Source organism: Panicum virgatum, chromosome 9N (genome assembly GCF_016808335.1).
Source record: "Panicum virgatum strain AP13 chromosome 9N, P.virgatum_v5, whole genome shotgun sequence".
Taxonomy (NCBI): Eukaryota; Viridiplantae; Streptophyta; class Magnoliopsida; order Poales; family Poaceae; genus Panicum; species Panicum virgatum.
The window spans coordinates 65009384-65027176 of record NC_053153.1 but is presented as its reverse complement, the minus strand read 5'-3'; the positions used below and the strand labels follow the sequence as shown (position 1 = coordinate 65027176).

Sequence of the window (17793 nt, the reverse complement as noted above, 5' to 3'; positions counted from 1 at the left end):
CTTGCAAGATTCATGGATGAACTCGGATACATGAGTTGCTTTTAATAAGCGGACTAGCAAAGTATTTGGGAGGAAGGGGGGGCGGAGCCCAGGTTGGCCTCCAAGAGGCTCTGCCAGTGTATGTCAAGTCACAACTTACGTTGTCTTAACTTATATGTAATAGTATTTGGGAAATTTATGTACAAGCTGCGTGTCTACTTATTATGTATATGTCAAGTCACAACTTACATAGATATTATGCCTTGACTTTTATAGAGACCATATATCAATTTATGCTTTATATCCTATGTACCAATATATTTAAAGACTTCCATACTAAGTTATATTTTTTTTAAAAAAAAGTAACGTTCAAACACGTGTATTTGGAGCTTATTTTATTGTATTTATCGCAAGAATATTAGTAGATGAATTAGTAAAGTAGTACTCTTATATGCTAGAATATACAATATATTCCTATAATCTTATCATTTTAAATAAAAAGCCTCACATATTGTCCATATTTTCTAAGCAGACTCTCTCTTGGCCCAAATATTCAATGCATGTGATCGTGTTGTGCCAAAACTTGACCTGCTTAGGTTGCGGCCCATGAGTCAAGGTACACATTAGCAAAAGCAACTCATGTGGCGTGGTCCAACACATGTAAAAAAACAAAACACGCTAGGCGGGCCAGGCCGCGCTTGTGCGCAGGTCGCGCACTCCATCATCCGCGCGACCAGTAGCGCGTTAGAATTTCCCAATATAGTTGGTAGGTTGGATACTATGGTGCACATAGGTTGGTTTATTTAATAATAAACTATATTCTTGAACTATTTTCTTATTATGAGTACATTATTGTCTTGTTGATGCTCTTTGTATTACATTATATAATGTTTTGTTATCCGTAGCAACACACGGGCACGAACCTAGTGAGTTACAAACGAATAGGCTGGAATGAACAGGAAGACAAGATTGAACATCAAACGCCAAGCAAATGACTTCCATTGAGCATAATATTTCAAAAAGAAAGCATAACTTTCATATGACCTACTCCTTACGTTTGGTAGTCTGTACTCTTTCCATCCCAAGTCCCAACAAAGAATGTGACATAATATATATGCATAGCAAATTCTATAAATCTAGAATGACCTACAGTATGCAACGAAAGAGGTGCAATGAATATTAAAGGATATATCAGAATTGTGACTCTCTACCATATCTATATTTTTTAGCTTACCCATCTCCACATGACTTTTGAGTGCCTGGATAATTTTTACAGTCTTCATATCTAAATTGTAGATCTGAATATTCTAGAAATAAGTAAGAAATAATCAATTATCTAAAACAAAAAACCGTTTGCAGCCCAGCGCAGACGTCCTGCTCTTGGAGCTCCAATCGCTGGCCCATGGGCCATGGGCAACAAGGCCGGCAGCGCGCCCACGGCTCAGACGCCCGGCCCACAAACAGGTAGTACACACACGCTTAGGCCCCATTGAGTTCGCGAAAAGTAGGTGAAAATTGTTGTTATTTGACAAATAATGTCCAATCACGGACTAATTAGACTTAAAAGATTCATATCATGCTAATCAGTTAGACTGTGTAATTAATAATTTTTTTTCAACTTCATTTAATGCTTTATGCATGTGTCCAAAAATTCAATGTGATGGGTACTGTAGTAAAATTTTGGGGCATTTGTGTTTTTACCCCTACTTTGAAGTGTAATTGTGATTTTATCCTTATTTTTTTAACTTTGTGATTTTGCCCTTTACTATTCATAAATCAATGCGATTTTACCCCTAGTCAACGGTCAAAATAGGGGCAAATACGCAAAGATTAAGGGCAAAATCGCAACAACTTGTGAAAAATGAAGGGCAAAATCACAAAGTTCAAAAAATGAGGGCAAAATCACAATTGCACTTCAAAGCAGGGGTAAGAACACCAAAAAAACCTAAAATTTTCGGGAAGTGAACTGGGCCTTAGAATTGTTCAGACTCGTGGCACGATCCGGGCCCGCCGGTGCCAACATCATCTGAAATAGAAGTTGTTGAACCATTTAGTAGAATAAAAAAATTACTATCACTATGTTTGACATTTCACAGTAACATAGAATCCATTCAAGCATTATATGATGCTCCTTACCCGCAAAAAAAATTTATATGCTGCTCCTTCTGTTCAAAAATGTCAGGCACTGCACGTTTCCTCCGCAGAATATTGCGGCTTGTTTTTTCTTCTAAATAATGCACCGAAGTTGGTTCCCAAGCACAGAGTTTGCACCATGGTCCATGGGTAATTGGGTATATGACAGGTTGACACTCCTCAAATTGCGCTGTTTGGTGGGGTTTCTTCCAAAATAAGTTTCGCATGTGAAGAAAATCGCTTCAGCCGGTTTTTAGTTTATTTTTATCTCGGCTTACAAAATATTTTCATGCTATAGTTCTTCGATTTGTACGAAACAGATATAGCACGTGCCTGCCAGGTGAACCACGTTTTCCAAAAAAATCACATCACAAATTAATTTCCGTTGTCGCGGTCTGTTGGATGTAGCTGCACGGCCCGACGCTCCGGGCCAGACTAGTTTACGGTCGCCCGTAACTTGACTTCCGTACGATCGATTTTTAGACCGCATATCACCCAGCCATTCTTTTTCCAACTCGCAGCATCCACCTAATTATTGACGTCACAAGAGCGCACACAGGGCGTGTTTGATATCAGGGCTGTGCAAGGCCTGGCCAGCGAGCCAGCCCAGGCCAGCCACGGCCTGGCCTGCGGTGCACAAGTGCACTTGTTTGAATTGCATGTAGCATTTGGACCAGGTTATTACTTTTCTGTGTTTGATTCACAGCCAGCAGTCTGGCCCAACCCCAACTACCATCAACTACCAAAACGAGATGGTGTTTGATTCCAGCCAATCCAGCATGGCCCATGGATTCACAACTCAACATATTTCAACAGCAACACATGAAAATAGCAAAGTTCATATGATCAGGTCTGAAATAATGGCCTCAGGTAATTACCCAACATCATCGGCCATTTCAAAATAACAACATTGAGTTGGAGTTAGAGTTGACCAACATCATTGGCCTCAGATTCAATTTGCCTTTTCATTTAGTCTATTAACTTGGAGCATAAGGGAAAGGTAGGCAATCTGTACAGTCATGAAGGCCATGAGAGCGTGACCAACATCCAGCCCAGCAATCAAACACGCCCCAAGTATTCATAAGCCCAGATCCTGACAAGTTACTTGGGCATGGATGTTATTCACGGTTCGATGACAGTCATGAAAAATAGTTTCATCATATGCCCAGTACCTCACAAGTTAAAGACCATAAATGTAAACCTTTCCTCACCATGGCATTGGTATCATCATAGGCATTAAACAGGAGAAGCACACAAATCAGAGGGAGAAACAAGGCCTCAGCTGCTGGCATAATCTATAAATCATCATGGGTGCAAAAAATAATCAGGTGGCATGAGATTCAGAAAAAAAAGTCACAAGACATCAAATGCTTTTGGAATGCAACAAAGCCTGGCAGGAGTATGAACTCAGCTTGGTTACAGCTACCACTAGGCTCAGTTTCATTCCAAGAGACAAGAAGAAGCAAAGCCACCTTATTGATATGGAAAACAAGCAAATGCACCTCAGATTAGTGTACAATGCATCATAGGCCAAATACAAAGCAACATATTATGAAGTAATGAAACAGGAATGGATCGTAATAGCATACAACTTCATATCAGTGCAACAGCAAGCCAACAGAGGCTGCATTTGAATACAACAAGTTGAAATATAAGTACACTATCCTTAGTTAGCCACCCTCCTGCTAATTAAACCCAAAAGAACAGGTGCTGGTCAGCCATCTACCATGCACAGTTTCTAACCAAAATGGAACCCAAAAGAGAAGAGAGTGGGGGAGGGAGGTGGAGGAACTATACTTCTCAACAGTCAACCCCCTCTAAGTGCTGTCTGCACAACATGGACAGAACTACAAATAGTAGTTCTTGGCCAGGTAGGTCCTCAGCCATATGGCCCTATGGGGGGTGGACATGTTGACAAAACCAGTTGCAACAGCTTTGTTCTCAAGGAGATGGGTGTAGGCAACAATCAAGGCCTCAGTGGAGAAGTCAGACATCTCCATCTCCATGACAGCAAGGTAGAGGTCTGGATCGACATGTGCAGCACCTGTTTTCAGCATAGCATTGGCAACATTGTTGACAGCATCTGTCATGTTGGTCATCATAAGCATCTCTTCCTCACTAAAGTTGGCCCTCTTCCTCTTAGCCCCTACAATGTTGTCCTTGCTACTCTCCCCAAACACAGGTGCTGTGGCCTTGCTGCCCTCCCCAAACTCAGAAGTACCACAAGAGAAGTCCTGCCCCTCAAGCTTAGCAGCCACACTGTCTGCATTGTTCACCCCCAATGGTTCATTGGACCCTAAGGCAAACCTACCAGTTGCCAAAGTGCTACCAAAGAGGGCCTCCATCTCTTTGTAGAACCTGATGGGGGTGTTGAGGTATTCAGCATCCTTAGGGTGGTCCTGTAGTGAGTCCACAAAGTGAAGAAGATACAAGACAGTTAAGAAGAGAGGCCAGAGTTAAGAAGAGAATTGTACAGGCTGTCATACATTACTTAGTACCTTGCAATGACCAAGGTAGTGGTCCTGCTCAAGCATTATGGCATGGACATCATCATCAAATGTTGCCCCACTAAGGTCCTTCAACTTGGCTACCTTAGCCCACTTTTGTTTCCACTTTCTCAGATGATTGTACACCTGAGTTGGACTAACAGCAACCCCACTGTAGTCTCTAAGAGCCTTAGCTACAGCATTGACATCCTTATCTTTGTATGTCTTGTCAGTCCTAGACCCCTCAGACACAATCTGGGCCATCCTCATTAGGACAAAACCAGAAGTGTTGTTATTCCACCTCATGGGTCCTTGCTGTCCTACAGCAACTGCAGGCTCACCATTAGGTGGTCCCCCATCCAGGTCAACCAAAGCAGGTTGTGCTGGCTGACCAAGTGCCGCTGCACCTTGCATCAAGGTAGCAGCAGGCACAAACGCAGCATCGACATCACCATTACTAGCAGCCATCCTACCATTGTAAAAGGTACAGAAGCAATGAAGCACAAATAACCACTGTAAAAGGTACAGAAGCAATGAAGCAGAAATAACCAAATTGCAACATGGTCTCAGACATAGCATTGTAAGACTACATCAAAAATCCACCACACATTAGTTCCATATCCAGGGTCTACCAAATTATTTTACACATCCATGACATACAAGTAAATCAAGTCCTAGATGTCCCCCTAGCAGCCCACATAGCATTGCAAATCTCATCCCTAAGAGTCACCATGGTAGGTGAGTCTAGAGGCACCTCTCCCTCATCATCCTCAGGCAGGTCACCATGAAAACCTTCCTCTACTGGTACAATCTCATCTAGGCCAAACCCAATGATCCAATTGTGCAGAATGCAGCAAGCCAGTACAAGCTTAACTTGACTCTTGTACTTGTGGAAAGATTTGTTGTCAATAATTCTGAACCGACCCTTAAGTGCACCAAAGGCCCTCTCAACTGATACCCTGAGAGAGGAGTGCCTAAGATTGAATAGCTCTTTTGCAGTGGTGGGGTGGTTTCTGTTCCCAAACTCACTCAAGTGGTATCTGACCCCCCTAAATGGAGGCAAGAAGCCAGGTCTGCATGCATATCCACCATCTACCAGGTAAAAATGACCTACAATGTGTGTAGAAGCAGTGTCAACATGTGTACTAGGTTGCAGTGGGCATAAGTAAATCTCTAGCTAATGCAGTTACCTGCAGGGACAGTGAAGCCATCATTTCTCTCAATGGCATCAGCCAGGATTAGTGCATCATGGGCTGAGCCCTCCCAGCCAGCAAGAACATATGTAAACTTTAGGTCAAAGCTCACTGCAGCCATCACATTCTGTGTTGGATGCTTGTGTCTACCCCTGAAAGCTTGTTGCATGTGTCTAGACACCCTTGCCAACACATGTGTGCCATCAATGGCACCAATGCAATTCTACAAAAAATTGGCGAAGTGCATTTAAGCAACAAGTGTACCAAGTGTCGCCAACCTAATGAGATGTGCATCTAATGAACAATTACCTTCAAAAAAGGAAACCATCTGTGGCTCCCCAAAATCTTTGGATGTGTGGCAGTGGAAGGAGGCTTCATCATGTCAGCCCTTAACTCACCAATTGCATACAACACTTGGTGAAAGACTCTACTCACCGTCTCAATGGACCTCCTAAAAGATTGGTGCACTACCCTAAATCTCTGGTTGTGACCAACCACATGCAAAAACATTGCCACCTGCTCTTCCACAGGACACCCTACTGTCTCAGGTACAAGGCCTCTATTTCTGAGCAGGTTACATAAAGAAAAAAAAGGGACTCTTCTCATGCGCAGCATTGCAACGCATTCAACATCGTTGTAATTGTACATCAATTGCAGTGTGCTCTGCCTATGCCTCTCAGCATGAGTCCTAGGGCCATAAGGGATTACCTCTTCTCCACTAATCCTTCTAAGCCTATTTACTACAAAGGTCACCATCACAACAACCATCCCAGCTGCTTGCCTAGCCATCAAAGCATGTTGTGCATTTGCATCCATCTACATTCATTCACAAATGTATAAGTAATTTAGGTAGACCCTGGCTGGCCTCTGCATGGTAGTGGAAGCATTCACAAAAAGGCACGGCCCGCATAAAAAATGCCTCCCTGTGCCACATAAGCTATTCATCATCGACCATTCATCTCCCAGTACCAACAAAACATGAACATCGACAAGAATAGTAACACTATGAAACAAATCAACGAAGTACCAACAATAAGAACAAGTAACCATGGACGACAATAGGCAGGATTGACCATGAGTATAGTAAACATCAAAAAAAATATTGAGATCCGAGGCAAACATTAAAAGTAGACCGAGAAGGTTGGGGGAAAAACCGATTTCACCTCGGGTGAGTCGGAGGGGTGCAGATGCTGCTCAAATCGGAAGGTGGTGGGGAGGAAGGAGCAGATCTGGACGACGAAGCACAAGAGACGCAAGATCCACGAACAGAAACACCGCCTCGCCGGAGAAGAAGAAGAAGGAAGAAGCCCGCCTCGCCGGAGCCCGCCAACAGAGGGAGCCGCGCCGCCTGGACGCAGATCCACACCGGGAGAACGGAGACGAACCCCGCGGAACGCAACCGACGCGCCGGCAACGGAGCTCACCTCGACGACAGTACCTCAACGGGAGTGGAGTGTGGAGAGGAGGAGAAGAGCAGAGAGAGGGAGAAGGGGGTTCATATAGGCCATGGATTTCGGCGGGGAAGGGAGCGCGCGGAAGTTTCCCTCTTCCCGCGCGAGCCCGCCAGAGCCGCGTGCAGCCGCCGCGAATCGCCAGCGCGAGCGCCGCAAGAGCATGGCCGAGGAGAAACGAAAACCTAGAGCGTATGGCCAGAGCCAGGAGAGAGAAGGGATTTTGCACGCCGCAGGCCAGGCTCCCAATCCGGGCCAAGTAAATCAAACACCCGCTCTGCACGCCATGGGCTCGGCCTCCCCCTTTTGGCCCATATCAAACACGACCACAGAGACCAGGCTGACAGATCACTGCCCCTCACGTCACCTCTCACCTAGTCTAAGCCTAGTCGTCTCGTTCCCCTACTCCACTCAAACAATATATCAGCATATATCAAACAAATATATAACAATTTTGTGTAATGAAAATTTTATTGATTAGTTTTGTATAAAAATATGATAGAGAAAAATTCTAAATATAAAAATTCCATAAAAAATTGAATGAGAATATTTTGCGACAAATTTTTGAAAGAAACGTCTGAAAATTTTTCTATATGAAAAAATTCTGTAGCTAAAAAATACGAGCAAAAGAATCTCAAGCAGAGAACTTGGAGATAAAAGTTTTTTTTTTGAAAAAACTTGGAGATAAAAGTTTGAACACAAAATTTCAAGACAAAAAAATCCAGGAAACAAAAAAACTGGAACAAAAATTTTTTCAAGAAAAAAATGTAGCACACAAAAGTTAGCAAAAAAAAATTCAGCAAAATTTAAAAAGAAAAAAAAAGAAATAGAAAAGGTAGAATGGAAAAAAAAAGTGAAACGGGGAGGCGTGGAGGGAGCTGCCGTGCGGGGCCCACCGGCCCTCACGTGCACGGGCAGCAGCTGCGGCGACCGCGCGGAGCGCTCCGCGCGCGGTCAACGGTAGAACCAGTTTCCGGCGACGCTCCCCCATCGATGGATGGGCCACGCAGCCTGCTGGCTGCACTGTCTGGAAACCGGTGCGTGTTTCGCGTGGCTCGGTATTTATTTATTTATTTGTCGGCATCGACGGAGGTGACATCTCGCTTCATTTTTTGACACGGACACCCCTAACAGCGACCTGTTCTTATCAGCACAGTTGAGGACGACGTTGAAAGGAAAATTAAGCGCTACGAGTTGCTCTTGATCTTGGAGGTTGGAGCCACGGAACTCCAAGCTTCGTTTTCTACTTTTCCTTCCCCATGAAGCAAAGCAAGCGAAGCTGCTGCGCTCTGCAGCAGTAAGAAGTTAAAAAAAAATACCGCCGGTAATATAATTAGTCCCTCTTGTTTGGCGGCCCCGCCGGTCTTTCTTGACCTCATGGCTCCTTCCTAGGCGTTTAATTAAACCTGCATAAACAATTCAAGCTGCCCTACATATTTTTTTCCAAACAGATCCTAGGGTCTTCTTTTTTGAAAAGACTCCACGTATTGTCTCCTGGTACCAAACGCAGCTCCTGTGTCGAATCCTTCAAACCAGAGCGACAAAAATAGAGCTCGATCACGAAAATTTTCCTTGAAAACATTATCATCCGTGAGCAATTGGGTAGCATCGCCCGAGATGTTGACCTGCAGCCAGATATCGAGGCTAATTATTAGGATTACTACCCTCTCAGGCTCTGAGGCTCTGACCCACGCAATCCCCGACCTCGCGCCATGTCCCACCACGGGACGCACGAGGGCCGCCACGAATCCGGCGCCCGGGCCCACTCGTGGTCGATCCAACGGCCGCGCGCGTCGCGACGCCGGCGCGGACGGTCACTGACACCCTCCCGTGCCGCGTGGTTCGGTTAACTTTGTTGGCAGCGGGGGGATTTGGTTGGACTCGACTTGGACGGGGCGAGCACGCCGAGCAGAGCAGAGCAGCCGACGACTTCACCGCGCGGAGGCGTTCCAGGTCGTCCAACGCCTCCATCTCCATCCCACCCCCAGCACCAGCCGGTCGGCCTCGGCTGGATCTCGCCGGCCGCCTCCAATTGGCTTCCGCGCTCGGGCCGGCGGGGTCTTTCTCTAGGCCTGCAGATCCGCGCCTGCGCCTGCGCCTCGTGGAAACCTCCGCCTCCTCGCGTTGGATCGAGCCGGTTCCCCTCCGTCCCGCACGAGTCCTTCCAAGCGATCGGAATTTCCGGCCGGGCCGGCACGGGGATTCGGGCCTTTATCAAGCCAGGAGCTCCTCCGGGTGGTGAGATTCCGTAGGAGGGCGGTGCTCTGAGGTGATCAGGGCAGGATGAGGGGGCCGGCGTGGCGGGCGCTGCTGCTGGTGCTCGCGCTGGCCTTGGCGGACGCGGCGGCGGGGAGGTTCGTGGTGGAGAAGAACAGCATCCAGGTGACGTCCCCCGACGAGCTCAAGGGCAAGTACGAGTGCGCCATCGGGAACTTCGGGGTGCCGCAGTACGGGGGCACGCTGCACGGCTGGGTCAAGTACCCCAGCACCAACCAGCAGGGGTGCCAGAGCTTCGACGACATCTCCTTTAAGCCCAAGAAAGCCGGGGGACGCCCCAACTTCGTCCTCCTCGACCGCGGAGGTGATGGAGATTATTATGTCTTTGGTCCCCCTTTTTTTTTGCTTCGATTAAATTCCATCACAGCGCGCCCGGTCGTTTCATTTTTTCTTAAACTCTTTTTTTTGGCTGTCCAGCTGTTCTTTTGGAAATACTCCTACACCTGGCTGCTTGGTCAAATTAGTGAACCGAATTAGATAGCCTTTTATAGAGGCAATACTCCTACAACTGTCTAGCTCTACTTGGCATTAGTTACTGGTCAGTTTGCCTGCTAGCTAAGGAGGTGCTGCGTGGCTTTCTATTTTTGGCTTCTATTCCGTTGGATGTAGACATGCAGCATAGGTTAGCTGCTGTATATGACCCTGTTCCTGTGGGCTGTGGCTATCCACCTATTGGTTCGATTGAACACCTATTGGTTCGATTGAACACCTATATCACTTCTCGAGGAATTGCTTTAGTTTGCATCCGGGGAGCAGATCATTTGAACTACTTGTCACATACAGAACTGGCAACACAGTCAATTTGATATTCATTGAAAAGGAGTTAAGAATATGTCAATTTGTATGAGGTGGTTTTACCGTTTATTTTAATACTTTTGATGACTATATTTATGGTTTATTTCCATTTGTGACAAACTTGAAGCCATGCTTGATTTGTATGATTACTAATTATCAGCAGATACCTGATTATTTGTCATATTTTAGCATGTCGCGTTGATATTATTTGAACCTTTCTTTAGCTATGGTTCCTATGGTGTCAGAACCAGAGTATGCTAATTGCTAAATGACAAAATTCTATACAAAGCATATCTTCAAACTGGTGCCATGCAGAGCTGCAATAGCAAAATAAGGTTCATATTATATGTTTAATTAGAATAACTGCATATGTTTTCACATTAAAGTTGGAATAGGATTCACAGGTTCTCCATATGATCATATAGACTCTTTTTGTTTCACAACCTATTCATCCTTTTAGGAGGGATATATATGTCATTTGTCATATAAGGCAGAATTGATCAAAGAAAAACATATATTCTCCTTTTGTTAGATAAAAATATTGATGATATTGCTCTTGGTGCAAAACATTAAAGTATTAATAGATTTGTGTGCTTAAAAGTTTTGCTACACATTACTGGAATTTTCAAATTATGATTGGAAAAGCTTATTCTAATTCTCTAGTATATTCTGTTTTGAACAGAATGCTTTTTCACCATCAAGGCATGGAACGCCCAAAATGCTGGAGCTGCCGCAGTTATTGTTGTGGATGACAAATCAGAACCTTTAATCACAATGGACAACCCAGATGAAGGCAAAAAACACCTAGAAAACATCACTATTCCCTCTGTGCTTATAACAAAGAAATTGGGGGATCAACTTAAGAAATCTGCAGAAGCAGGTGAGATGCTTAGCGTTCTTCTGGACTGGAGAGAATCTCTTCCTCACCCCGATGAGCGTGTAGAGTATGAATTCTGGACAAACAGCAACGATGAATGTGGTCCTAAATGTGATATGCAAATGGACTTCGTGAAGAGCTTCAGAGGAACTGCACAAGTTCTTGAGAAAAAGGGTTACACCCAGTTTACTCCACATTATATTACATGGTATTGTCCAGAAGCTTTTGTCACGAGCAAACAATGCAAATCACAGTGCATCAATCACGGGAGATATTGTGCACCAGACCCAGAGCAAGATTTTAGCCAAGGATATGATGGAAAAGATGTTGTGGTTCAAAATCTACATCAAATTTGTGCATTCAAGATTGCTAATGAGACTGGCAAGCCATGGTTGTGGTGGGATTATGTGCACGACTTTGCACTTAGGTGCCCAATGAAGGATAAGAAATACACACATGACTGTGCCAGTGATGTTATCAAGTCACTTGGTAATTTGCTAATTCTCAATTGTTAATTTGCTAATTCCTTTTTTTGTTAGTAACATATAATGACTAAGTTGCTGCCAAGTAAGTATCTAATGTGAAACCTCATTACAGGATTGGACGTTGAGAAGGTAAACAAGTGTGTTGGGGATCCTGATGCTGATGAGGAGAATGAAATTCTAAAGGTAGAACAAGATGCTCAGGTACGACCTTATTCATAAATAGTAGCATGTTTGTTAATGAGTACTACATGGCTGCATATTTGCATCAATTTATGGTATGCTTAGTGGTTCTATTCCTTTACTGTATAGATTGGCCATGGTAAAAGAGGAGATGTCACAATACTGCCGACCCTTGTCATCAACAACAGGCAATACAGAGGTCTGCCACTATCTTGTAGCACTGTCTTTTGGGTTCAAAATGTCAGTGCATCACATTTTAGTTTTTTACCCCTTCAGGTAAGTTGGACAAAGTTGCTGTCTTGAAAGCAATCTGCTCAGGATTCGAGGAGACAACTGAGCCTGCTATTTGTTTGAGCGAAGGTATGTAAGCCCCCTTTTTCTTACTGCAGAGTGTCTTCCTAAGATTATGTGATATTTATTTTTTCCCCTTTCCCTCAATTTCTTTCATGTAGACATTCAAACAAATGAGTGTTTGGACAACAATGGTGGTTGCTGGCTGGACCAGGCTAATAACGTTACTGCATGCAAGGTAGCTTTTTAATGACACACATGCTGCTGGCAATTCACCTTGTCTTCTTTCTCAAATTTTATTTGGTAAAAAGTTTAATTGCCTTACATGAAAAATGCAGGATACCTTCCGTGGGCGTGTTTGTGAGTGCCCTATTGTGAAAGGTGTAAAATTTGTTGGTGATGGATATACCCATTGTGAAGGTACTCTATTATTTAGTTCTACCATTGTATTAAGTTATTTCTATAATGGATTTTTTCTGATCAGTTAAAAATTATTATTACCTGATTTTCTGTCTTGTCATTTTGGACATTGCATGGTCTCCAATTCATTTGCTTTTTTCAATGTTACAGATAATACTATTTTTCATATTACAAATCTAAATGCTTGTATACCAGTGGTTCAAGTTTTCAAATGTTGACTACAAACACATTCTAAGAGAATAAGTAAAATAGAATGGAAGTTGTTGTAAATTAATGTTGTTTGCGTGACTATGTAGCATTGTACTTTTGCACGATAGCATCTTCTATCAGATTTATGTTAGTTGATAGTAAAGCTTTGATTGACATTTGCCATGGTCAGCTTCTGGTATTGGTAGGTGTGAGATCAGTAATGGGGGTTGCTGGCAGGACACTAAAGACGGGAAGACAATCTCTGCCTGCTCAGTAAGTAGATGTTCTCTTGAGACATTAGTTTTTGCTTTCCAGTTTGTTGACAGTGTAAAATCTAAATGTGGAATTCTGCAGAATGAAGAATCTGAAGGGTGTAAATGTCCAGCAGGCTTCAAGGGTGATGGAGTAAAAAGTTGTGAAGGTATCATTCAGAAACTAGATTTTTTACAGCCTTGAATGCAACATTATTCTAAAGGGGCATAAATTGATTTGTATATTGTGGCATAAGTTGATTTTTATATTGCATCAAAGGCAATATCTTTACTACGGAGTACGGACACACTGAATTCATAGCAAAGTTTCAAAATCCCAGTCACACAGATAAGAAAACTCAAAGGTTCAGCTCAACCAACCATGGGCAAAGCCAATTGTGGTAATATCGGAAAGTGTGGTATGAGCCTATGACAGATGATACTGTAAAATGTAGGTTTCTCAATCGGAGTTCCTACATTGCAATTGCAATCACAACAGAAGACTATCCACCCTAGTGACCCCAGACCCCAAAAAATTCAACTCCTAATCCTCCCAAATGTGTTATTTTTTGGTGCCATTTCGGCACATCTCTGATCCAACACCACATAAACTGATCCAGCAGGCACCTAAAAGTTATGATCAACAGTTGCGTTCATTATCCATGTCACACCCTACATCTCCATCCCAGTCGTGTTTAACCTTGATTACCCTTATACCTTATTGTTTTAGCATTTTACATTTGTCCAAGACTGCTATGGTTCTATAATCCTGATTTTTGAAATTTCAGAGTAATATGGAAACTTTTCAGTGATATATTTTAATTTACCTATTTGCTGCAGATATTGATGAATGCAAAGATAAACTTTTCTGTCAGTGCAAGGGTTGCAGCTGCAAGAATACATGGGGAAGCTACGAGTGCAGCTGTGGTGATGAAAAGTTGCTGTACATGAGAGAGCATGACACTTGCATCAGTGAGTAGCTGACCTGAACTTTTTTATAGCCATTGGTTCTGTCTCTTCATATTTCCCTTGCAAGCACCTGTTTAAGTGATGAGAAGCAACACACTTGCAAAATGCTTTGTTTTGTTTGAGATGATTGATCTTTCTGTTCAAAGAATGAAAGAAATTCGCTGTTTCTCAGTCGCCACTTAGTTTCTGAAATAACACCCAATCATGCACTAGTTGATTAATAAATAGTGATCATTTAAAAAAATTGATGTTGCACAATCTTGTACTTTAGCCATACCGTGTCGTCCTAACAAAGCTATTATTAGTGAGATCACAGGAACTATATATCCTGGGAACTGTAAATGTATCTTCATTACAAAGTTCCATTTCAGTCTTAAGTTGATAATAGTGAAGTGGGAAGCACATATGGTTTCATCAAGGTTATATGGGTTCTTACCTCTCTAAAGTTTCTTCCTGTTTTTTAGTAAGATGCTCTATCTTTTGAAATTGTTTTACATCAAACAGCATGTAATCATCACAGTTTTGTTGATGGAATTTGTGGACCTACCAAAATGGATATAGTTGTGTTCTGGTCATTATCAGTTCTTAGGTCTCTTTTCCTCTAGCATCACTCTAGTGGTGGACTTCACTTTAGCAGTAACTGATGCACATGTGTATAAATAATTTTATATGTACTATTAAATCTAAGATGTTTTCCGCTAGTAAAGTGGACAGCTATTCATTACTTTTTTTACTAGTCTTATACCATTTTCTAATGTCTAAACGCCGTGCAGGCAAAGAGGGAACTACCACAACTGTTGGCTGGAGCTTCCTCTGGGTTATCTTCTTCGGACTTGTTTTTGCTGGGGTTGGAGCATACACAGTGTACAAATACAGGCTGAGGGTAAAACAACTACGCCTCTCTCAATCTCCTCTCTACCCTTTGGTCTTTACTTGCAAGCGGTCACATGTTGGACTTGATTTGCTAGTTATTACTATGATGGTGATACATTTAGTTCCTGCATGAACCAAATCTTCTTTATTATTTGTCATCAGAGCTACATGGATTCGGAGATCCGCGCCATCATGGCTCAGTACATGCCCCTGGATAACCAAGAAGGAGCAAACCAGCAGCATCATGTTGCGCATGCGGATGATATTTGAAACGGCTCTCCTTTTCTGGAGCAGCATAGGAGCGTGCAACATTTCACCTGGGCTGCTGCGTCCGTGGACACCATACTTTGCAGAGGTCAACTAGGTGTGAAGATACCGGTTGTGTGCGGGGAGATTTGTCGTACCATGTATGATTCTAAAAGACACATTGTTGTGCACCTCTTTTACGACACAGGATGAACAGCATAGGCATAGGGGATGATACCATCATAGTTTAGCCCTCGGTCACCTTTAGTTTTTCTCAAAACTTGTGTGAGCTCGTGTTGCCCCGTTTCATACATGTCTACACTGTGTAAATACTATTGTTCAAACTATAGATTTTCTCTTGCCATTACCTGAATATAAAGCTTGGGCCTACATGGCTACAAGCGTTATATGTACCAATGCTCCAAAGCATTGGTTTTACATATCTGTAGCTCTGATTATGGGTCCGTATTTTACAGTTGCTGTTGGAACCTGTCAAAGAGAATTGTCTGTTTTTAGTGCGCTGCGTATTGCCGTGTTTACATGGTTGTGGTAAATACATACAGTTTATGAAGGGACTGCAAGCTTAGGCAACTGCGAGATTCACCATGCTCTACTCAAGAGAAGGGCATCAAAAGGAGCACTGCGTGCTGAACCATTGCGATGCTTTGCTGGGACTGCAGCGTACAGGCAGGTGCTTCAAGGGGGAGCGAAAGAGAAGCAACAAAAGAAGGGGGGAGCGAAAGAGAAGCAACAAAAGAAGGGGCGCGCGTGCGTGTTGCGGCTTTTCCTTAGAAAAGCACAGGCAGCCATGATACCGTGTGCGCATCGTGATATTCCTTTCTTTCTTTCTTTCGAGGGAGGCCGCTGCTCAGCTCGATCGATTCCTTGTGCGCTTTTTTATGCTGCTGCCATGTCATGCTTTCTTGCTTTGAGATGCTCGCAGCTGCTACGATTGGTCAGGGTGGAATTGCTAGCGCTCCAGATCAATTCTTTCCAAGTGCTGGTGCTGGCAAATTGCTGCTGAAAATCAGTGGGCTTCCTTCTTTCCAGGTTTGGCATGGCTCTCTCTCTCTCTCTCTCTCTCTCTCTCTCTCTCTCTCTCTCTCTCTCTCTCTCTCTCTCTCTCTCGGGAGGCAAGCAGCGGCTAGCCATGAACTCCCGATGCAGCAGCCTGCTCATCTGCAGGGTGCGGATACGGACAGCATCCGACTCAAAGCAGCAGCGGCTACCTCTAGATCTGGTCATGGTTCAGGTTGCATGTGCCAAAAAAGCATCCAATTTTTCAGGTCTTGTCAGTTGCCACGAGGCCACCATGTACCAGCTGAAGGCTCGCTCTGCTGATGAGGCTTTCGAGAGAGCGTGCCCGTGATCGATCATGCGAAGCGCGGCAATGTATCCTATCCAAGCGGCATGCACGATTCTGCAGATCTGTGAACTGCAGATGATTGTGGAGAAAGGAAAACCTTTTAGATTAGCACGGCCATCATGCTCGTCTGCATGGATAATCATGGGCAATGAGCAGAGCGGCTTGGGGAAATCTAAGCAGATGTAAAGTAGGTAGAGTAGTATTTGGGCCCTGCTAAGAGGGCCAGGATTATTTCAAAAGATATGAGGGCCAGGCCATCATCCCATGTCGGATCAGATGGCCGGACGTATACTCATGAGCATGGAGCTCCAACCTCCAAGTGCGATCCTGATCCAGGTAGGATAACGATAAACTCCAAGAACAAAAATTCAGCGAAGGTAAAACTCCGTTTGGGCCACATGAATGAATTCCGGAAAAGTACAGTTAGTTTCGGTAGGAATCTCGCTGGTAGTACGTGTATCCTTCCAGTTCACTACCTGACAGGCCGTGAAAGCGGAGATTCGACCGTTCATGGGTGGGCATAGCATTGGGGGCAGCTTTATACTCTGTTCTGCTCCAGCGGACTCCAGGCAGTCAGTAGTGTTTTTTTCTCACACCACTCCAGCAGCAGCCTCCAGCACCAGCCAGCAATATAGTTTTCCTCTCACACCACTCCAGCGGCAGCCTCCAGCACCAGCCAAGCGAACAGGGCTTACAAGGCTAGGTGGCCCGCGCAACACCTTCCTTGAATTGCATTGATCCTTCCTGCCTGCCGGCAGGCAGGCCCACGACGGCCTTCTCCCCTCGCTATCGCAGACGTTTACTGCTCTCTGCTCGGACCTCGCTGCCGCTGTGGCGCTGCTGCAGTGTGTTGATGCAGAATCGCGCCAACACACTCGAATGTGCTAGAACGCGCGGACGATCGTCAAAACGATCAGCACCCGTGAAACCCTGGGCAGGCCGGTCTGACCGGGGCCGCCGACCGGTCTGACCGGGGCCGCCGACCGGTCTGACCGGTGCAAGTAGGGCGTCACTGGAAACCTAGAACAGCGAGCTCGGGAGGGACCCGTCGGAGCTCGTGAACGTAGGGTTACTCTGAGGTCGGCAGGCCACTCATAACATCTTCAAACGCCGTCGAGACGAAGTAAGAAAGCAATCTAGGGTTGGAAAAAGCTAGGGTTTGAGAGATAAAAAGTAATGCGATTTTTGTATTGATTCGATTGAGTGTTACCTCAATCGGCCTTAGTCTTTATATTTATAGGCCGGGGAAGACGTACCCCTTCACGAGTAGGATTACATGAGGACTATTTATAAAAAAAACCTAATTCTACTCGGACTGTACAGACCAGACCG

The 17793-nt window shown here is 44.3% G+C and overlaps 2 protein-coding genes across 3 annotated transcripts; one reads left to right on the top strand and one right to left on the bottom strand.

The window, feature by feature from the left end:
• Positions 1 to 3212: 3212 nt before the first annotated feature.
• Positions 3213 to 5066, bottom strand: LOC120689259. The gene is made up of 2 exons (XM_039971566.1): positions 4611 to 5066; positions 3213 to 4511 (listed from the first exon to the last, which is right to left on the bottom strand). Exons 1-2 carry the CDS (start codon positions 5064 to 5066, stop codon positions 3960 to 3962), a joined length of 1008 nt encoding a protein of 335 aa, XP_039827500.1. The 3' UTR covers positions 3213 to 3959.
• Positions 5067 to 9119: 4053 nt separating this feature from the next.
• On the top strand, positions 9120 to 15543 carry LOC120687801 (vacuolar-sorting receptor 1-like). Of its 2 annotated transcripts, XM_039969820.1 has the most exons (12): positions 9120 to 9823; positions 10997 to 11680; positions 11789 to 11877; positions 11986 to 12055; positions 12133 to 12216; positions 12309 to 12385; positions 12486 to 12567; positions 12947 to 13029; positions 13111 to 13177; positions 13848 to 13979; positions 14750 to 14859; positions 15012 to 15537. In XM_039969820.1, the coding sequence occupies exons 1-12, from the start codon at positions 9526 to 9528 to the stop codon at positions 15117 to 15119; spliced, it is 1884 nt and encodes a 627-aa protein (XP_039825754.1). In that variant the 5' UTR covers positions 9120 to 9525; the 3' UTR covers positions 15120 to 15537. The 2 variants fall into 2 exon arrangements, with proteins under 2 accessions (XP_039825754.1, XP_039825753.1); XM_039969819.1 differs by having other exon boundaries at positions 9129 to 9823; positions 12947 to 13177; positions 15012 to 15543.
• The last annotated feature ends 2250 nt before the right edge of the window (positions 15544 to 17793 follow it).

Coding starts and splice junctions, on each gene's coding strand:
- LOC120689259 (XM_039971566.1), bottom strand. CDS start 5,066: ATGGCTGCTAGTAATGGTGATGTCGATGCTGCGTTTGTGCCTGCTGCT. Junction 4,512..4,610: donor ACTACCTTGGTCATTGCAAG/GTACTAAGTAAT, acceptor GACTCACTACAG/GACCACCCTAAGGATGCTGA.
- LOC120687801 (XM_039969819.1), top strand. CDS start 9,526: ATGAGGGGGCCGGCGTGGCGGGCGCTGCTGCTGGTGCTCGCGCTGGCC. Junction 12,217..12,308: donor TGCTATTTGTTTGAGCGAAG/GTATGTAAGCCC, acceptor TCTTTCATGTAG/ACATTCAAACAAATGAGTGT. Junction 12,568..12,946: donor TGGATATACCCATTGTGAAG/GTACTCTATTAT, acceptor TGCCATGGTCAG/CTTCTGGTATTGGTAGGTGT.